Source organism: Loxodonta africana, chromosome 1 (assembly GCF_030014295.1).
Source record: "Loxodonta africana isolate mLoxAfr1 chromosome 1, mLoxAfr1.hap2, whole genome shotgun sequence".
Taxonomy (NCBI): Eukaryota; Metazoa; Chordata; class Mammalia; order Proboscidea; family Elephantidae; genus Loxodonta; species Loxodonta africana.
In genome coordinates this window covers 118,143,159-118,166,016 of record NC_087342.1, presented here as the reverse complement: position 1 = coordinate 118,166,016, position 22,858 = coordinate 118,143,159, and the positions used below count along the sequence as shown (strand labels likewise).

Below are 22,858 nucleotides of genomic sequence, written 5' to 3'. Positions count from 1 at the left end.
TTTTTTATTATATTTTATTGTGTTTTTGGTGAAAGTTTGCACAGAAAATTAGATTCCCATCTGACAATTTTTATACAAATTGTTCAATGACATTAGTTACATTTTTTACGATCTGCCAACATTCTCTTTAATTGTATTCTGATTGTTCCATTTCAGGTACTCTATTTCCCTACTCCCTTATCTTCTTCTCTTTGCTTTAGAGTAATTGTTGACTTTTTGGTCTCACACAGATGGTTTTTTAATGGCTCATTGTACTCACAGATAATATCTTTTATTTTGTGCGTCAATCTGTTATTTTGCTAAAAGGTGACTTCAGGAGATAGTTTTGTTTCAAGGTTTAAAGAGTATCTCAGGGCTATAGTTTCAGGGAGTCTTCAGTCTCAACTGGTCCACTATGTCTGGACATTTTAAAAATTTGAATTCTGTTCTGCATTTTTCTCCCATTCTATCAGGGTTCATCTGTTGTGGCCCTGGTCTAGTTCTTCTGGTCTCAAGGTAGATGAAGCCATGACTCATGTAGGTTATTAGCCCTACAGACTAGTTTCTTCTCTGAGACTTTGATTCCCTTCTTTCTCTTTTGCTTCTAACAAGTAGAGACCAGTAGTTGTACCTTAGATGGCTGCAACAAAACTGATTTTTAATCATACACCATGAATCTCACCTGTTGAACACATATAGGTAAAGAGTATAGAAGTAAAAAAGGTCCGAAAGCTCCCTTCATAACAAAGGCCCTAAGGGCCCCTTCTCTGACCCATAATCCAGGTCAAAAGAAAGCCATCAACCAGGCTTACTCAAATCATAAGCACTAAATCTAATGTTAACAAGAGATCTGTTTCTTGGGCATCCTTCCCTAATATCAAGCCAGAATTAACTATGAGAAACCACTTTCACTCTAATCTCACTTGAGAGGTGGAATAAACTATAGTCAAGTCGCACAGCATAACTGATGTAATTGGTCTCACTGAAGTAAGCACGTGAAAAACATTGAAGTGGGAAATGTGTTACTTATATTTTACCATAAAAATAAAAACATAAAAATGTATAAACCATAATCAGTTATATCTGACCCTGGTCAAGGCGATGACATAGTGAAGCATCAGCTTCTACACAATTCAGACACACAGTCCACTCCTTTGCTTTAATCCTTCCCAAGTTTGGTGTACCTTTCATTCCCCATAGAGCATTTAGAGATCTTTTAATGTATAAATCATGCCACTCCCCGCTAAATATCCTTCAATTGTTTCCCATCTAATCTAGAATAAAATCCAAACTTCTTACCATGGCCTACAAGCCTTATCCAAAATATCTCTGCCCACGCCTCTGTCCTCACCATTCCCGCTGTGCTGGCTGGAGTGAAGGTTCCCCAGAGCAATGAAGGGTTAGCATGATAGTAGCAAACAGAGAAGTAAATGGATATATTTTGGAGGTAGAGCCAACAGGATTTGCTCACAGATTGAGCTTGGGGAATAAGGAAGAAACATCAAGGATATTTCATTAGGAATTGGGCTTGAGCAATACAGGAACAGTGAAACTATTACGCAAATAAGGAGCAGGCTTGTAGCAAGAAATCAAGAGTTCTGCTTTGCATGTTTTAGATTTAGGTTAGATCTAGATTAGTCATTCTAAAGGAGATGCCAAATAAGCAGTATTTTATGGAAGTCCAGAGTTAATTAAGGACTGCAGCAGTAATTTGGAAGATATCAACATTTGTGGATTTTTTAAAAGCCTTGATACTAAATAAGAAGACGCTGGGCAAAGTATACGTAGGTCAGAGAAAGGTGTCTAGGACTGAGCTCAAAACACTCCAGCAGACAGACAGGCATCCAGCAGAGGAAACTGGAAAGGAGTGGCTTTTGAGGAAGCAATGAATTCAGGAGAGGGTGGTGTCATGGAAATCAAGAGAATAAAGTATTTCATACAAGCAGTTGTCAACTTTGAGGAATATTGCTGAGGGGTCAAGAAAAGAACAGACATCTGAAAATTGCCATGAGGTAACATGGAAGTCCACAATAAATTTTCAAAGAGAGGTTTCAGTGAAGTAGCAGGGAGCGATGTCCTGTAGGAATGGGCTGATGAGAGACTTTTTAGTAAGGAAGCAAAACATTTCTTTGAAATATTTTGCCATCAAAGGAAAGACAGAAGTGGAGTGATAGCTGGTTAAGGACATGGAGTTAAGCATAGTTTTTTTAAAGTTAAAAGATACATAAACACTTCTTTTAAAGTTAAAAGATACACATATATTGTGGAGGCTCTGCCTCCAAAATATATCCATTCATTTCAGAGAGAAGGAGAAAATGATACTACAGGAGAGAGACAAAGAGGGAGAGAGAGAGAGGAAGAGTATTGCAAGAATATATTGAAAAGACAAGAGAGGATGGAATTAAGCACTCAAGAGGAGGAATCCACTCCGTTTAGGAGTAACACAAATGGAAGTAGTTGAAAACTACAGTAGTTGAGAAATGAGAGAATTACTATCTGATGGCTTTATTGTCTCAGTGAAATATGTATGAAGCCCTCAGAGTGAGTTAGTCAAATCTGTTACTCATGTAGCATCTTGACAAAGAGAAATCTAATGACAGTTAAAGTTAAGGGAGTTTTTAAAATGCAGCAGCCTCTAAAACAAAAGTAGGCAAATCAGAATTTAGAGAGTGAAATAGTTAGTCTTAATTGATTTGAGAAAAAAATAATATGATGTCTGGAATTTATTTTAAAATGCTTCAGCATAGGCACTATGTTATAAATATCTGTGCTGTTCTGAGCTTCATTTTAGGGCCTCAGTTACTTGCTCTAATGAGGAATCCACACCCCAGGGGTGATCAGGAGCATTCACTTTGAAAGGCCAGACTCCAGGACAGCTGTTACAAGTGTTTCCATTATCCATGTTTTGATCAACACTAGAGCCTTTGAGTATTAGTATAATGAATGTCAGAAATGGGCTTTCATTGGTAAAATTAGTAACTTATTAATCAGCATAATGGATATAAGTAATCAGCTCTTACTGGTTAAATTAATAGTTTTCAATTTATGCGGATTAGCTAAAATATTTTGAAGTTACTACCCATCTTTTATACCTCAGAGTTTATATGTATCTCTCAAGGCAAAAAGCCTAAACTCTTAGACCTGGTACCACAGGATTGATCTATAAACACCCCTGTATTCAGCCACTGGGCAGGAAGATTTCTCCTTCGTTGGTACCCACAGTAAAAGTAACAGAGTTCTACCTCCATAATATTATCACATGAGCTTCCAGGAAATTTTTTACCCAGGATGAACATGAGAACACATTTAAGACAGTGTCTTGAGACTTCCCAAAGCTTACTAATTGGTTTGTTTGTACCTCCTTTCCATATATATTTTTGTAACTACTGGGATGTGTGGCAGAATTTGGACTGTGATTTGTCATCACTATAATCTAGTTAAGTAGGTTGTGAAGGAATAACTCATCCAATTCAACATGTCAGTAGCCTACATTTTTAATCAATAAGACATAAAGTAGTGAGGAATCAAATTAGCTTAATTCTGTCCACAACAAAATGTGTAGTGGGTTCCTTCTTTAAGATATGTTAGACCAAAAGATGCTGTCTAGAAAATCCATTTAGGCTCTGATTCAAACCCTATCATTTGTGTTCTGTCTCTGACATTTGAAATTCTCCAAATACTAGAAGTTACCATCAGTTATGCAGGAAAAAAAAAGAAAGAAAGATTTACTGAGACTTCCTACTTCTAGTTTATACAAAAGTGACTTATTTATTTTTTTAATCCTTAAGACAATATACATAGTTTTACATCATGGATTTAAGAAAGCTTTGAGGGTAGAGGATAGTAGAGAGAACTAGACAATACCATGTAACTAGACAATTTTAAAAATAACATTTAATAGATCAGTGTACAGCATAGCATCTCAGAGGAAAGTTGCTTTATACAAGCATAAAAATAGTATAAGTAATTTATCATTTTTTTATTTCAGTTAATTTTCCACATATTTCAATGTAGTATAGTACTATTGTTTTCAGCCAGTTACTTTCATACAAGGGGAAGTAAAAGAAAAAAATTTTTCTTTAGTAATAGCAATTATAGTATAATATAAACTATTTGGTACTAAATAAAATGATTAATTGTATCTTTCCATAATGAGTACGGTAAAAAGTACACCTGGAACATAAGTTCTACCAAAAATGTGACCCTAAATTAAACTCTTAGCAAAATTCCTTCTCTCAAGCAAAAATGGACATTGAAGAAGTAACAATTATTTTTCTGAATGGGATATGCATCTCAAGAAAAACTCGGAGAGGCAGTTCCAAGATGGCAGAGTAGTCAGATGCTTCTGGTGATCCCTCTTACAACAAAGACCCAAAAAAAAAATTCAACGATTATATATATGACAAACTAAGAGCCCTGAATGTCAAAGGCAGAGTTAGAAAATGTACTGAGAGGCAGGGGTAGGGAGAGACAGATAGAAGCAGCAAGAAGTTGCCTGACCTGACTCGGAAGGAACCCTCAGGCATGATGACTGGAGCAACTGTAGTGGAGCGGGTGGTAGAGCTCTGGACGTGGTTTCCTCAGGGAGAGACTGCGAACTGCATAGCCTACTCATACCTCCGGAACCAGAGAAGAGCGCACCTCTCAGCAAAAGCTAAGTACTTGCATTTATTTTACTTCACCCTCAGCCCCTAAGCCTGCTTCAGTGACTGTTGATTTCCCTGAGCCTGAGATAGGTCCTGCGGTGCATCCTGAGCCATTCTCCCACCCTGGAGAAAGAATAAATTAACAATTGGGGGAAAAGATAATCTGCTAGCTCCACTAAGCTGGGGAGCTCTGGACAAAAGCAGCTCTTGTCCAGGCACAAACAGTCCATGGACTTTGAATATTTTTCACCCCTGCATGGACCTGTGTGGGCCTATTTCAGGAGAATAGGCCCTTGTTGGCAGACTGCAATTGTTTCAGGTTTTCAGCAGAGAGGTGGTTTTTTTATGTTTGACACCACTTTGCCTATTAAACAGGGTCCTTACCTACCCACATCAGGGGCCGAAGGACTGGAGGCTCCACCCTCATCACTTAGCTATCTGTAACAGAAGTCCAAGGATAAGTGGTACCTCCTAGTCCTTACAACCAAAAGCAGTGGGTGCCCATGGTCCGGCTACAGAACCCACCCACCTGTGTGCTTTAGGCAACAGGAACATGTTTTCCTCAAAGACACTCGGGGGATAGTTGTCAGCCCCCTGCCTTATTCAGAGTGTGACCACCTGCTGAAACCAGATACCTGTGCCTACACCAATCACCACTGTCCCTGTAAGACTGTAGGACAGAGCCTGCACCATATAGCACACACTTGATGACCAACTACCTGGACACCTAAGCTGAATCCATACAAGAAAAGTGAATGGACTCCTAGGCTCACATACCTGGTATCAGCTGTAGCCATCTGGTGACAAGATGTTAGAGCTTCAAAGGCAAAAATAATCAAGCTAGCTCACTTAAGCAGCCTATTTGGGCATATCAAAACAAAACAAAGCAAGAAGCTAAGATACAGTAAGCAAACATAAAGTAAATTAATACAATAACTTATAGCTGGCTCGGAGACAACAGTCAATATCAAATTACATAAAGAACCAGACCATGATCACTTCAACAAGCTCTCAAAACAATCAAGAAATCTTCTGAATGATGGTGTCTTACTGGAATTACCAGATGTAGAATACAAAAGATTAATACACAGAAGTGTTCAAGACTTTAGGAATGACATCAGGCAAAACACAGAACAAGCTAAAGAGCAAAGAGATAAAGCAGTTGAGGAAATTAAGAAGGTTATATAAGAACATAATGAAAATTTTAACAGGCTGCAAGAATCCATACAGAGACAATAATCAGAAATTCAGAACCTTAACAATAAAATTTCAGAATGAGAAAAACTCAATAGACAGTCAGAGGTGTGGAATTGAGGAAATGAAAGGCAGAATTAGTAATACTGAAGATAAAACACCTGGCAACCATGTATTCGAAAAAGAAGCAGATAAAAGAATTTTAAAAAATGAAGAAACCTAAGAATCATGTGGGACTGTATCAAGAGAAATAACCTACAAGTGATTATAGAACCAGAACAGGGAAGGATAACAGAAAATACAGAGAGAATTGCTGAAGATTTGTTGGCGCAAAACTTCCCCGATATCATGAGACATGAGAAAATATCTATCCAAGACACTCATCGAACTCCACATAAGGTAGATTTCAAAAGAAAGTCATCAATACATACTATAATGAAACTTGCCAAAACCAAAGATAAAGAGAGAATTTCAAGAGTGGCTAGGGATAAACGAAAAGTCCCCTACAGAGAGGTTGGGGCCAAGATGGCTGACTAGGTAGACGCTACCTCGGATCCCTCTTGCAACAAAGACTCGTAAAAACAAGTGAATCGATCACATACATGACAATCTATGAACCCTGAACAACAAACACAGATTTAAAGAGTTGACCTGAGTGACAGAGACGGAGAACGAACAACTACGGAGAAGCAGCGACTGTTTTTGGAGCCTGGAGCCAGCGTCCCAGTCAGTGATGGCTCGGAGACAGCAGTCAATATCAAACCACATAAAGAAGCAGACCATGACAGCTTCTACAACCCCCTAAACAAAAGAATCGAAATCTTTCCCAAATGAAGATACAGTCCTGGAATTATCAGATACAGAATATAAAAAACTAATTTACAGAATGCTTCAAGACATCAGGGATGACCTCAGAAATGAAATAAGGCAAACTGCAGAAAAAGCCAAGGAACACACTGATAAAACAGTTGAAGAACTCAAAAAGATTATTCAAGAACATAGTGGAAAAATTAATAAATTGCAAGAATCCATAGAAAGACAGCATGCAGAAATCCAAAAGATTAACGATAAAATTACACAATTAGACAACGTAGTAGGAAGTCAGAGGAGCAGACTCGAGCAATTAGAATGCAGACTGGGACATCTGGAGGACCAGGGAATCAACACCAACATAGCTGAAAAAAAATCAGATAAAAGAATTTAAAAAAATGAAGAAACCCTAAGAATCATGTGGGACTCTATTAAGAAGGATAACTTGCATGTGATTGGAGTCCCAGAACAGGGAGGGAGGACAGAAAACACAGAGAAAATAGTTGAAGATCTGCTGACAGAAAACTTCCCTGAAATCATGAAAGACGAAAGGATATCTATCCAAGACGCTCATCGAACCCCATTTAAGATTGATCCAAAAAGAAAAACACTAAGGCCTATTATCATCAAACTTGCCAAAACCAAAGATAAAGAGAAAATTTTAAAAGCAGCCAGGGAGAAAAGAAAGGTCTCCTTCAAGGGAGAATCAATAAGAATAAGTTCAGACTACTCAGCAGAAACCATGCAGGCAAGAAGGCAATGGGATGACATATACAGAGCACTGGAGGAGAAAAACTGCCAACCAAGGATCATATATCTAGCAAAACTCTCTCTGAAATATGAAGGCAAAATTAAGATATTTACAGATAAACACAAGCTTAGAGAATTTGCAAAAACCAAACCAAAGCTACAAGAAATACTAAAGGAAATTGTTTGGTCAGAAAACCAATAATATCAGATACCAGCACAACACAAGGTCACAAAACAGAACATCCTGATATCAACTCAAATAGGGAAATCACAAAAACAAATTAAGATTAATTAAAAAAAAATGGTCAAAACAGGGAATCATTGAAGTCAATATGTAAAAGATCACAGTAATCAAAAAGAGGGACCAAATACAGGTGGCATAGAACTGCCATATGGAGAGGGATACAAGGCGATATAGGACAATACAAGTTAGGTTTTAATTTAGAAAAATAGGGGTAAATATTAAGGTAACCACAAAGAGGTATAACAACTCCATAACTCAAAATAAAGGCCAAGAAAAACGTAACGACTCAACAAACATGAAGTCAAATACTATGAAAATGAGGATCTCACAATTTACAAAGAAAAATGTCTCAGCACAAAAAAGTAAGTGGAAAAATGAAATTGTCAACAACACACATAAAAAGGCATCAAAATGACAACACTAAACACTTATCTATAATTACGCTGAACGTAAATGGACTAAATGCACCAATAAAGAGACAGAGAGTCTCAGACTGGATAAAGAAACACGATCCGTCTATATGCTACCTACAAGAGACACACCTTAGACTTAGAGACACAAACTAAAACTCAAAGGATGGAAAAAAATATATCAAGCAAACAATAAGCAAAAAAGAAGAGGAGTAGCAATATTAATCTCTGACAAAACAGACTTTAAACTTAAATCCACCACAAAGGATAAAGAAGGACACTACATAATGATAAAAGGGACAATTGATCAGGAAGATATAACCATATTAAATATTTATGCACCCAATGACAGGGCTGCAAGATACATAAAACAAACTTTAACAGAACTGAAAAGTGAGATAGACACCTCCACAATTACAGTAGGAGACTTCAACACACAACTTTCGGAGAAGGACAGGATATCCAGTAAGAAGCTCAATAAAGACACGGAAGACCTAATTACAACAATCAACCAACTTGACCTCATTGACTTATACAGAACTCTCCACCCAACTGCCGCAAAGTATACTTTTTTTTCTAGCGCACATGGAACATTCTCTAGAATAGACCACATATTAGGTCATAAAACAAACCTTTGCAGAATCCAAAACATCGAAATATTACAAAGCATCTTCTCAGACCACAAGGCAATAAAAGTAGAAATCAATAACAGAAAAATTAGGGAAAAGAAATCAAATACTTGGAAACTGAACAATACCCTCCTGAAGAAAGACTGGGTTATAGAAGACACCAAGGAGGGAATAAGGAAATTCATAGAATGCAACGAGAATGAAAACACTTCCTATCAAAACCTCTGGGACACAGCAAAAGCAGTGCTCAGAGGCCAATTTATATCAATAAAGGCACACATACAAAAAGAAGAAAGAGACAAAATCAGAGAACTGTCCCTACAACTTGAACAAATAGAAAGTGAGCAACAAAAGAATCCAACAGGCACCAGAAGAAAACAAATAATAAAAATTAGAGCTGAACTAAATGAATTAGAGAACAGAAAAACAATTGAAAGAATTAACAAAGCCAAAAGCTGGTTCTTTGAAAAAATTAACAAAATTGATAAACCATTGGCTAGACTGACTAAAGAAATACAGGAAAGGAAACAAATAACCCGAACAAGAAACGAGAAGGACCACATCACAACAGACCCAATTGAAATTAAAAGAATCATATCAGATTATTATGAAAAATTGTACTCTAACAAATTTGCAAACCTAGAAGAAATGCATGAATTCCTGGAAAAACACTACCTACCCAAACTAACACAATCAGAAGTAGAACAACTAAATAGACCCATAACAAAAAAAGAGATTGAAACGGTAATCAAAAAACTCCCAACAAAAAAAAAGCCCTGGCCCAGATGGCTATACTGCAGAGTTCTACCAAATTTCAGAGAAGAGATAACACCACTACTACTGAAGGTATTTCAAAGCATAGAAAATGACGGAATACTACCCAACTCATTCTATGAAGCCACCATCTCCCTGATACCAAACCAGGCAAAGACATCACAAAAAAAGAAAATTACAGACCTATATCCCTCATGAACATAGATGCAAAAATCCTCAACAAAATTCTAGCCAATAGAATTCAACAACATATCAAAAAAATAATTCACCACGACCAAGTGGGATTTATACCAGGTATGCAAGGCTGGTTTAATATTAGAAAAACCATTAATGTAATCCACCACATAAAAAAAACAAAAGACAAAAACCACATGATCTTGTCAATTGATGCAGAAAAGGCATTTGACAAAGTCCAACACCCATATATGATAAAAACTCTCAACAAAATAGGAATTGAAAGAAAATTCCTCAACATAATAAAGGGCACCTATGCAAAGCCAACAGCCAACATCACTCTAAATGGAGAAAGCCTGAAAGCATTTCTCTTGAGAACGGGAACCAGACAAGGATGAACTTTATCACCGCTCTTATTCAACATTGTGCTAGAAGTCCTAGCCAGAGCAATTAGGCTAGACAAAGAAATAAAGGGCATCCGGATTGGCAAAGAGGAAGTAAAATTATCTCTATTTGCAGATGACATGATCTTATACACAGAAAACCCCAAGGAATCCTCCAGAAAACTACTGAAACTAATAGAAGAGTTTGGCAGAGTCTCAGGTTATAAGACAAACATACAAAAATCACTTGCATTCCTCTACATCAACAAAAAGAACATCGAAGAGGAAATAACCAAATCAATACCATTCACATAGCCCCCAAGAAGATAAAATACTTGGGAATAAATGTTACCAAGGATGTAGAAGACCTATACAAAGAAAACTACAAAGCTCTACTACAAGAAATTCAAAAGGACATACTTAAGTGGAAAAACATACCTTGCTCATGGATAGGAAGACTTAACATAGTAAAAATGTCTATTCTACCCAAAGCCATCTATACATACAATGCAATTCCGATCCAAATTCCAATGTCATTTTTTAAGGTGATAGAGAAACAAATCACCAACTTCATATAGAAGGGAAAGAAGCCTCGGATAAGCAAAGCATTACTGAAAAAGAAGAAAGTGGGAGGCCTCACTCTACCTGATTTCAGAACCTATTATACAGCCACAGTAGTCAAAACAGCCTGGTACTGGTACAACAACAGACACATAGACCAGTGGAACAGAATTGAGAACCCAGATATAAATCCATCCACATATGAGCAGCTGATATTTGACAAAGGCCCAGTGTCAGTTAATTGGGGAAAAGATAGTCTTTTTAACAAATGGTGCTGGCATAACTGGATATCCATTTGCAAAAAAATGAAACAGGACCCATACCTCACACCATGCACAAAAACTAACTCCAAGGGGATCAAAGACCTAAACATAAAGACTAAAACGATAAAGATCATGGAAGAAAAAATTGGGACAACCCTAGGAGCCCTAACACAAGGCATAAACAGAATACAAAACATTACCAAAAATGATGAAGAGAAACCAGATAACTGGGAGCTCCTAAAAATCAAACACCTATGCTCATCTAAAGACTTCGCCAAAAGAGTAAAAAGACCACCTACAGACTGGGAAAGAATTTTCAGCTATGACATCTCCCACCAGCGCCTGATCTCTAAAATCTATATGATTCTGTCAAAACTCAACCACAAAAAGACAAACAACCCAATCAAGAAGTGGGCAAAGGATATGAACACACACTTCACTAAAGACGATATTCAGGCAGCTAACAGATACATGAGAAAATGCTCTCGATCATTAGCCATTAGAGAAATGCAAATTAAAACCACGATGAGATTCCATCTCACTCCAACAAGTCTGGCATTAATCCCCAAAACACAAAATAATAAATGTTGGAGAGGCTGCGGAGAGATTGGAACTCTTATACACTGCTGGTGGAATGTAAAATGGTACAACCACTTTGGAAATCTATCTGGCGTTATCTTAAACAGTTAGAAATAGAACTACCATACAACCCAGAAATCCCACTCCTCGGAATATACCCTAGAGAAATAAGAGCCTTCACACAAACAGATATATGCCAACCCATGTTTATTGCAGCTCTGTTTACAATAGCAAAAAGCTGGAAGCGACCAAGGTGTCCATCAATGGATGAACGGTTAAATAAATTGTGGTATATTCATACAATGGAATACTACGCATCGATAAAGAACAGTGACGAATCTGTGAAACATTACATAACACGGAGGATCCTGGAAGGCATTATGCTGAGCGAAATTAGTCAGAGGCAAAAGGACAAATATTGTATAAGACCACTATTATAAGATCTTGAGAAATAATATAAACTGAGAAGAACACAAACTTTTGTGGTTATGAGGGGGGGAGGGAGGGAGGGTGGGAGAGGGTTTTTTACTGATTAATTAGTAGATAAGAACTGCTTTAGGTGAAGGGAAGGACTATACTCAATACATGGAAGGTCAGCTCAATTGGACTGGACCAAAAGCAAAGAAATTTCCGGGATAAACTGAATGCTTCAAAGGTCAGTGGAGCAAGGGCGGGGGTTTGGGGACCATGGTTTAAGGGGACTTCCAAGTCAATTGGCAAAATAATTCTATTATGAAAACATTCTGCATCCCACTTTGAAATGTGGCGTCTGGGGTCTTAAATGCTAACAAGCGGCCATCTAAGATGCATCAATTGGTCTCAACCCACCTGGAGCAAAGGAGAATGAAGAACACCAAGGTCACAGGATAACTAAGAGCCCAGGAGAGAGAAAGGGCCACAAGAACCAGAGACCTACATCATCCTGAGACCAGAAGAACTAGTTGGTGCCCGGCCACAATCGATGACTGCCCTGACAGGGAACACAACAGAGAACCCCTGAGGGAGCAGGAGATTAGTGGGATGCAGACCCCAAATTTTCTTGAAAAGACCATAATTAATGGTCTGACTGAGACTAGAGGAAACCTGGCAGACATGGTCCTCAAACCTCCTGTTGGCCCAGGACAGGAACCATTCCCGAAGACAACTCATCAGACATGAAAGGGACTGGACAGTGGGTAGGAGAGAGATGCTGATGAAGAGTGAGCTAATTACATCAGGTGGACACTTGAGACTGTGTTGGCATCTCCTGTCTGGAGGGGGGATGGGAGGATAGAGAGAGTTGGAAGCTGGCAAAATTGTCACTAAATGATAGAGTGGAAGGGCTGACTCATTAGGGGGAGAGGAAGTGGGAGTACGGAGTAAGGTATATATAAACTTATACGTGACAGTCTGACTTGATTTGTAAACATTCACTTGAAGCTCAATAAAAGTTAATAAAAAAAAGTAGTAAAATGAAACTCTCAACACACAAAAAAGGCATCAAAATGACAGCACTAAACTCATACCTATCTATAATCACGCTAAATGTAAATGGCTTAATGCACCAATAAAGAGACAGAGTTGCAGATTCGATAAAAAAACATAATCCAGCTATATTCTGCTACAAGTGACACACCTTAGACTTAAAGTAACAAACTAAAACTCAAAATGGGAAAAAAAAAAAAAATCAAGCAAACAACAATCAAAAAACAACAGAAGTGGCAATACTAATTTCTGAAAAAGCAGACTTCAAAGTTAAATCACCACAAAGGAAAAGGAAAGACACTATCTAATGACTAAAGGGAGAGTATCAAACAAAACCAGGAGGATATTACCATATTAAATATTTATGCACCCAATGAAAGTCTTCAAGATACCTAAAATAAACATTAACAGCATTGAAAAGTGAGACAGATCGCTCCACAATATTAGAAGGAGACTTCAACGCACCACTTTCAGTGAAGGACAGAACATCCAGAAAGATGCTCAGGGAAGAGCTAAATGCCAAAATGACCTCACAGACATATACAGAACAGTCCACCCAACAGCAGACAAGTATACTTTCTTTTCCAAAGCACATGGAACAGTCTCTAGAATAGATCACATATTAGGCCATAAAGCAAGCTTTAACAGAATCCAAAATATTGAAATATTAGAAGACATCTTCTCTGACCAGAAAGCCATAAAACTAGAAGCCAATAACAGAAAAAGTAGGGAAAAGAAGACAAACACATGGGAACTGAAAAGCACTTTGCTCAAAAACTATTGAATTATAGAACAAATTAAGGATGGAATAAAGAAATTCATAGAATCCAAGGAGAATGAAAACACTTCCCATCAGAACCTTTGGGACACAGCGAACGCAGTGCTCAGAGGTCAATTTATTGAAATAAATGCACACATACAAAAAGAGGAAAGGGCCAAAATCAAGGAATTATCCTACAACTTGAACAAATAGAAAGAGAGCAACAAAAGAAACACTTAGGCACCAGAAGAAAGCAAATAATAAAAATTAGTTTGTTGCTTCCTTAAAAAGCTAGAAATAGAACTACCATGCAATCCAGCAATTGCTCTCCTTTGAATATATCCTAGAGAAATAAGAACCTCCACACAAACAGATATATGCACACCCATGTTCACAGCAGCACTGTTTACAATAGCAAAAAGATGGAAGCAACCAAGGTGCCCATCAACAGATGAATAGAGAAATAAATTATGGTATAGTCACACAATGGAATACTATGCAACTATTAAGAACAATGATGAATCTGAAACATAACCTGGAGGAATCTGGAAGACATTATGCTGAGTAAAATTAGTCAGTTACAGAAGGACAAATACTGTATGAGACCACTATTATAAGAAATCTAGATAAAGTTTAAACACAGAAGAAAATATTCTTTGATGGTTACGAGGGTGAGGAGGGAGGGAGAGGGATATTCACTAACCAGATAATAAATAAAAATTATTTTAGGTGAAGGGAAGGGTAACACACAACACAGGGGAAGTCAGTACAACTGGACTAAACCAAAAGCAAAGAAATTTCCTGAATACAACCAAATGCTTTGAAGGCCAGAATAGCAGGAACGGGGGTCTGGGGACCATGGTTTCAGGGGACATCTAGGTCAATTGGCATAACAGAATATATTAAGAAAACATTCTTCATCCCACTTTCATGAGAGGCAGCTGGGGTCTTAGCAAGTGGCCATCTAAGATGCATCTATTGGTCTCAACCTACCTGAAGCAAAGGAGAATGAAGAACACCAAAGACCTATGGTAAAGATGAGCCCAGGGGACAGAAAGGGCCACATAAACCAGAGACTCCATCAGCCTGAGACCAGAAGAACTAGATGGTGCCCAGCTACCACCAATCACTCTGCTGACAGGGAACACAACAGAGGATACCTGAGGGAGCAGGAGAACAGTGGGATGCAGATCTGAAATTCTCTTAAAAAGACTAGGCTTAATGGTCTGACTGAAACTGAAGGGACCCTGACAGTCATTGCCCCCAGACCCTTTGTTAGCCCAAGCTTGGAACCATTCCTGAAGCCAACTCTCCAGACAGGGATGGGACTGGACTATAAGATAGACAATGATACTGGTGAGTAGTGAGCTTCTTGGCTCAAGTAGATAGTTGAAACTATGTGGGCGACTCCTGTCTGGTGGCAAGATGAGAAGGAAGAAGGGGACAGGAGCTAGTTGAATGGACCCGGGGAATACAGGGTGGAGAGGAGGAATGTGCTGTCTCATTAGGAGTAGAGCAGCTAGGAGTACATAGCAAGGTGTGTATAATTTTTTGTATGAGAAACCGATATAATTTGTAAATTTTACCTAAAGCACAATAAATAAAATAAAATGAAAAATAAAGAGGATTCATATAAGTAAAAAAAAGGGCATATTAACTATGGAGGGAGATGGGAATGAGATAAAAGAAGATTAAATAGATACGTGATAGACAGACAGAGAGAGAGAAAGAGAGATGATAGAACCATCCGTAAATAAGAAAGAAACTTCATGGACCAATGACGATAGTATGCTGAGTAAAACTTAATTAATTCAATGCTCTGCACTCACAGATGATAAGGAAAAAAAAAATTATTTAATTGATTAAAAACTATTGTCTATGTGGGCCAAAAAGCCGTATCTTTTGACTGGCAGGAAGCCAATGTGAGACCTTTAACACATAAGCTTCTTTTGCTGTCCAATATTTAATCCTTCCTTACCTCTTTTCCCATCTACCTAATTGTTGATTCTGTACAGTGTAGTTTCTTATAACCTCATCCTGTGTGTACTACTTTCTCAGCCAGGAATTCTCAGACCTGCTCCTCTCATCTTGTTCCTTGGATTAATGCTCATTCTTTTTTTTTTTTTTTCATATGTTATATCTCAGCTCTAACCTGCCGGGTTCCATCATAGTGAGTACATTTGTCCCATAGCTATTACCTTATTGTGCTAAAATTCTCTCCTTATGTGTATTTCTCCTTTGTTAATTTCTCAAGGGTAAGCTATGTTTTATGAAGTTTCTACTTTCATCCATTTAAATCTACAGGCTTTAGTTCATTCCCACTGCTGCTACCCTAGCCCAGCTGCCATCTTTTCTTATCTCCCAGTACTGCTAAAAATGTGGTCTATAGATGAGCACAGGCCTGAGAAATGTTTGCTACTGGTCTACCAAGAATTAAGTACAAATAGTGAGGACAGGTCTATTGAAATTTTTATAGCAATTGGACATCATACAACATCCAAGCACATGATTTCTATTTTACAAAAATAATTTCCATGAGGGATTGAAAATATAAAAAGGTGGTCATTTACCACAATAGCTTGAGAAGCACCTTCTAGAGTACTACAATCATCTATTACTTAATTTCTCCACTTCCACTTGTTTCTGCCTTCCAGTCTTCCAGCACAATCTTTAAACAATGCAAATATAACTTTTGTACTCAGAATTGGCCATTTAATTTGCAGGGCCCAGTGGAAAATAAAAAATTCAAGTCTGTCTTAGATACCTAGTGATGCTATAACAAAAAGAAATTTATTTTCTCACAGTTTAGGAGACTGGAAGTTCGAATTCAGGGTGCCAACTCTAGGGATAATGCTTTCTCTCTCTGTTGGCTCTGGAAGAAGGTTCTTGTTTCTTGGCTCCTTGTTGATCTTCATGTTGTAGGGCAACTGTCTTCCCCTATCTCTGCTTGGGCTTCCTCTCTTGCCTGCTTAATCCATTTTTTTTTTTTTTTTTTTTTTGGTATCTCAAAACAGATTGACTTAAGACACATCCTATGCTAATACTGTATCATTAACATAACAAAGGAAACCCATTCCCAAAGGGTATTACAACCACAAGCATAGGGGTTAAGACTGACAACATATATTTTGGTGGGACACAACTCAATATGTAACAGAACTCCTTACTTAAAAAAAAAAAATTATTAAGAATTTCAAAATGGCAACAGCATAGCATTAAACTGAATGTGGGGCTTTTCTGAGCATGAAGCCCTGTGCAACTGCACAGGTCAAACACCTGTGAAGCTCACTGTTTCTACTTAACATCTTCCGATGAGTTCTCATAAATCAGACTTAAGTCCAAATCTTTAACATGGCCTACATGGCGTGGCATAACCTGACGTCTAATCACTTCTCAAACCTCATCTCATGTCAACACCCAACCTCCTGGTCATTATTCTCTAGAAACGGTGACCTTCTTCCAGTTTCGAGATCATGCCAACGTCTTCACTCACAGGTCTGCAGCTCTCTGATGTCAACTCTTTTCCAGCTCACTCCCCCTCCCCCCTAAAGTCTCAGTTTAAAAGTCTTCACTCTCTGACCCATTCCCCTATCCAGGCTAATTTTGTATATTACATATTAAGGTTATATTCTGTTATACTTTCTCACAGTACCCTAAATGTTTCCCTCAGAGCATGCACCACAATTTGCAATTATTCAGTTAATTTGTTAAATATATGAACCCATCTCACTTGACAGTGACTTTCATGAGACCTTGTCTATTTTCTTCCCCATTGCTGCCTAGCACCAAGCTCAATACCTGGTGCAGTGGAGGTATTCAATCAATAATCGTTGGTGAATGACTAGTATAAGTGCCTAGTACGGTATCTGGCACTTAGTAGGATGAAATAAATGTTCATTGAACTATTTATTGGTAAGGACAAAGGCCTGGGATAAAAGACAGTTCTGTGGAAATCCCTAACATGACATACATATATGTGCCATGTAGAGATCTGATTCTGAAATGGGGATACTGAGTCCCTAGTTTATTTTAAGATAGTTGTCTTCTAAATGTAATTTCTAGTCACCATTGCCCCTTTATAGTAGTGTGATTAAATCTGTGATTAAATCTGTTTCTGCCCAAGACATTTGATGTGATGGGAGATAGAAGACTTCTGTTGTGAGGGCAGACAGAGCCTTAGAGGAGTGCAGCTGCAGGTTTTTATTTTTCCAAAGATTGGTTATATCAACCATTCTCCTATAATTAGAGAAAGATCGTGAATATCACTATCCTCCTTATGAATTATTTTTATTTATCCACTCAATCCTACCCCTTGATAATTACTTTATATGAAGCCCTCTTTTCCTTTTAATAGTTTAAAGAGTTCCAGACTGGCATAGTAAAACAACAGAAAGCAAAGACACATGAAGAACCTATTTGTTATTGTTTAAGCAAGGAGCGTAGCTGATGTCATTTTGTTTTTTGCCCTTATTTTAATGGCACTGCTAAATGACAGGTTCTAATTAATCCTAGGACATCCACAAGCTGCATAGAATAAAGAAAATATTTCATGAATCTGTAGATGCTCAGTCTTGTGACTTTCATGAGATTTTCTAAGAGATTACACTCCAAACAACTTGAAAGCCCTAATATCAATGCATTTTATAAGGAAAGAGTTTTAAGTAATCCTTGTGTTGAGTGAGTATTCAAAAAAAGGCTCCCAACCAGTACTCAAGCCGCCAGACCAGAACATTTCTGAATGTGCTGGTATGATGCAGGTACCCTGCATCTAAACAAAAGCACTTTAACAATCCCCCCCAAAAAATTTACCTTGGCAATCACAATAGAAGTACATACATTTAAAAAAAAGAAGCAGAAGGAAAGAAAATAGAAAGAGTTTATCAGATCTTGTTATTATAGCTGGAATAATGCTTATACACAATCCCAAAGCCTACCTTCTGGATACCAAGGCTGTGCATGATCAGACCATTCTTCTTCTTCCCGGCAAAAGGACTTGTAATCAGGACAGCAATCAGAATTTTCCCTTTCACAGAATTTGTCACAGTAACACAGTGCATCCACCTCATAGAACTGAATGGCACAGCCATCATCTCTGTCTTTACAACAACCAAAATGTCTGCAGTATTGCTCTTTGAAAATGGCTCTTTTGAATCGAGTGCCTTCCAAAATGGTGTGATTTCTAGGCAAATAAGCTCCTGGGTTCACTTGTCTTTGAGATAAATACTGCTTTTCCATCCAAATTTCTGTGGTAAAATAGGAGAGGATTAAGATCTTGTATCCAGCCCACATTCTTTAGACGTCAGGTTCGGCTCCCACTTTCTGTTATGTCCACTGCCCTTGGCTTTGGGGGCTTCTCCTTGGAGCCTAAATTCTAATCATCAAGACACAACAGCCTGAACCCTGAAACTGATCCTTTACTTGAACCAAGCAAGCTTTTTCTAGTTAAACATTAATCAAGGACTTCAGTGTTTGCCCAAGATAATGTAAGTACTTGAAATAGACCATTGTCATTCCTCCAATGTTAAAAATTTATATTTCATATAATATAAACATTTTTCATCACCATAAAATTATCTACATAAAATCTTATGTGTAGATGATACATTAAATATGGCTTGCCCTCCCACCCCAAAAAATATATATTCCTAAATCAAAAACCTCCCTGGAATACACATGGCCCAAATTATGGCTATAATAACCACTGGTGAGATGCAGGAAACGCAAAAGTCAAAAACGCAATTATTCATTCCACCTACTTGCACTGCAACTAAAATCAAAGCTCTCTTGAGATTGCCTGCTAGGATCTGCCATATCAATAACAGTTGCTCTAAATCATGCCTAGTCACACACTAGGTTGATTTCCCATCTGTACCCCATTTATCTACCAGAAGCATTTTGATTTCAAGGCTTAGGTTATCCTAGCCTTATTCAGCTAGAAATTTCCTGAGGGTGACCTTAGTCCCGACTTGGCATGGATGTAGGCACCTGCAGTATTCAGAAGGCATTTTATAGGCAAGAAAATCTAGTACTCCTTGTTGTAGAGCTTGCAGGGGGAATAGAGTTGTGAAGAAAACTCAAAGGTCAACACATCTTTCATGTTTCTGTAGAGCTGTGCATTTACAGTGGGTCTTGCCCTACGGCATTTATTCATTAACTACAATAACTCCCTTTGGATTAGGGATTTGTGACAACCAGATGATGATTCAGCAAGAGTAGCTGGATTGCCTAGTGGAAAGGGCCTGTCTTGGTAATCAGAAGACCTGGACTCTGATCTCCAAGCTACTCTTTAATTGGCTCTGTGACCTTGGGCTCACCACTTCTCTACGGTCCCAAGTCATTTGCCTATAAAACAAGGATCTTCCTCCCCAAGGGTAATTCACAATAGCAATTTTCAATTTTTTTCTCATCTTTTTTCCATAAATTATTCAACTCAGTCTTTTATCTTCATTTTATCACTATCTTCTAGCACCTTCTTCTCAGGCTATAAACTAGTACAGGTCTCTCTCTCTCTCTTTTAGTTGTACATCATCTTATATTATTCTCCATAATCTTCCAACCTCTCCAGTTCGGCAACTGCTGCCTCCTCTTCCTTGATATCCACTGAGCATTAAACTATGCAAAGTGTTGTCCGCTTTCCTACGTCACGATAAACTGTTGTCTGGAAAGTCTCCAACAATCTCCTAACATTCGATTCCCATGGATCTTGCCATGCTGTATTTATGTCATCTTTGTCATACATGAATCTTCTATAGCATTTAGCACTGTAGATCAAACTGGTTAAGAACAGACTAGCAGTATGTTTTTGGGAAAGTGGTGTAATCTCCCTACATCTCAATTTTATCATCTGCAAAACTTGGATAATATTTATTAGCACACAAATCAGTGAAAATTTAAATGAGATAACAATACAAAGTACTTAAAAAACAAAACCAAATCTGTTGCCATTGAGTCAGTTCCGACTCATAGCGACCCTATAGGACAGGGAGGAACTGCCCCATAGGATTTCCAAAGAGCAGCTGGTGGCTTAAACTGCCAGCCTTTTGGTTACCAGCCAATCTATCTCTAAATTGACATAAAGAAACCCTACAAAGAGACTTCACATTGAAGGTGGAATATTTGACACAAATTGTACTCCTAATGTATTCATTGGAAACCCTGGTGGTGTAGTGGTTAAGTGCTATGGCTGCTAACAAAAGGGTCGGCAGTTTGAATCTGCCAGGCACTCCTTGGAAACTCTATGGGGCAGTTCTACTCTGTCCTACAGGGTCACTATGAGTTGGAATCAGCTGGATGGCACTGGGTTTGCTTGTTTGTTTTATGTATTCATTTAGAACAGTGGTTCTAAAATGTGGGTGAGGCGATGATTTTGTCCCCAGGGTAAGTTTAACAATGTATGAAGACAGCTTTGATTGTCACAGCTAGGCAGGGGGTGATACTTGCACCTAGTGGGTAGAGGCCAGGGTTACTGCTAAACATTCTACAAAGCACAAGGCAGCTTCCCACAACAAAGAATTATCTGGTCCAAAATGTCATTAATGCCACAGTTGAGAAATCCTGGTTTAGACTAATTACAAAATTTAAAGGAAAGTAAATAAAAAACAATCTAACAAGAAACCAGATTTTAAAAATGCAATTTTCAAGCTGACTTGCAATTTAGAGTTACACAAACATTCATCAGAGGGTCCCAGGCTGAGTTGTTGCTTTACAATACTAGCTAATGACAGCAGTACATATACACTGGGGGTGCTCCCTCAAAAATTTGGGTGGAGTGCATGTATGACACAAAAAATTAGAGTCTACATTGCCACACCGTCCTGTACATTGACCTTTTTGCTTGGATGAGCTCCATTTTAGGTAAGAAGGACAATACTGCTCTCCCTTTTCTTGTGATTATTTTTACTGCCTCTAATGCACAAGGAATAATGGAGGGGATTAGCAGCCTCGATGATTTTACCTTGGGAAGAAGGAAGTCAATAAAATAACCTCCCTGTTACAGGATCTTAGCTAGACGCTATGAAAATGGACTGGTTACAAGTGATTAAGCCAGCGATGGAGTGTTGGACGCCAACCCCGGTGTTCATTTCCCTAACCCATCCTGTCTTCCTAATTGTTCACTGACCCCTACTGGCTGAAGCCTTGCCTTAGCCCATGACATAGATTATCTTTCTAGGCCCTTCTCCAACACAGGGATTCCTGCAATAGGGGCAGAGTTCAACGGAAAGACCGTGGGGTTTTTCAATAATTGGTTCTGCATACAAGCAATGCTGAAGTTAAACTCCATTTTTCTGTAGGAGTTTACCAGTTAATATAGATTTGGTCTCTAATTATACATTGCTGAGAAAATTAAAAAAAAAAAAAAAAAAACCATAACAGGCCCTTGAGGTGGAAAAGAGGATCTTGCAATATTTCCCCAACTGACAATACTTTAGAGTGCTGGGCCCAGGTCCAGGCTTTTAGCAGTTTTCCTCAAGGCCTTCTAATTTATCATTACAATCAAACAGGCACTTTGAGTTCTACTTTTCTCCCTTCTTTTTTTCTTTTTTCCCGATAGCAATTTCAACATCTTTTTCCATTTTTTATTTACCAACATAGAAGTGCATGGTCTAGAGATTTATGCATTGTGCAGCTGCAGATTAAGACAGGCTGCAGAGACATATATGGTCTAGACCATCAGGCACCAAAAAAAAAAAAAACTCTAATGGGCCAAGATGGTGCATCTATTTAGGCCTGGAAAAACAAGGGAGACAGGGCCTAAGGCCTCACTTGCTTCCTACTTTGGTTGGAAGTCCTCCCACTGAGGTTTAGTGCAAATCTTTGCCTCATTGAGGGCAGAGGAGGGGCATTCCAACCTCATAATGTCAGGGCCCAGAAAGCAAAAGAAGGGAAATACATGAAGGTAATAGGGATAACAAAATACTATAAGAAAGCAAACTCAATAGAAAAAAAAAGTTATTAGAGGAAAAATGTTGTGCATATGAGTAAGAAGAAAATTTTCTTTTAGCACCAAAGTTCTAATTTCAATATATTTAAACAGAAAACAACGGGAAATGAAAAAATGTCGCTTCTAGAGCTAAGGAAGCTTTTAATTAGTAAGTTATTTCACAAGAAGCACTTGAAAATAAGAAATAGGCTTGCAATTTCATTCTCTTAGCATGCTTTGAGGAAAGGCAGTTGTATCTGCTCATTCTTTTACACTAAAATGTATGTTGGACTCCAAATGTATTCCAGGGACTGTGCT

At 38.1% G+C, this 22,858-nt stretch overlaps 1 protein-coding gene across 1 annotated transcript in view; it reads right to left on the bottom strand.

The window, feature by feature from the left end:
* The window catches only part of TINAG (tubulointerstitial nephritis antigen), a 112,026-nt gene extending 92,479 nt beyond the window's left edge, over nucleotides 1-19,547 (bottom strand). Inside the window, exon 1 of the mRNA XM_003404131.4 lies at nucleotides 18,555-19,547. Coding sequence (XP_003404179.1) covers nucleotides 18,555-18,909 — 355 coding nt within the window. The 5' untranslated portion in view covers nucleotides 18,910-19,547. The remainder of the gene's footprint in view (nucleotides 1-18,554) is intronic.
* Nucleotides 19,548-22,858: the final 3,311 nt, after the last annotated feature.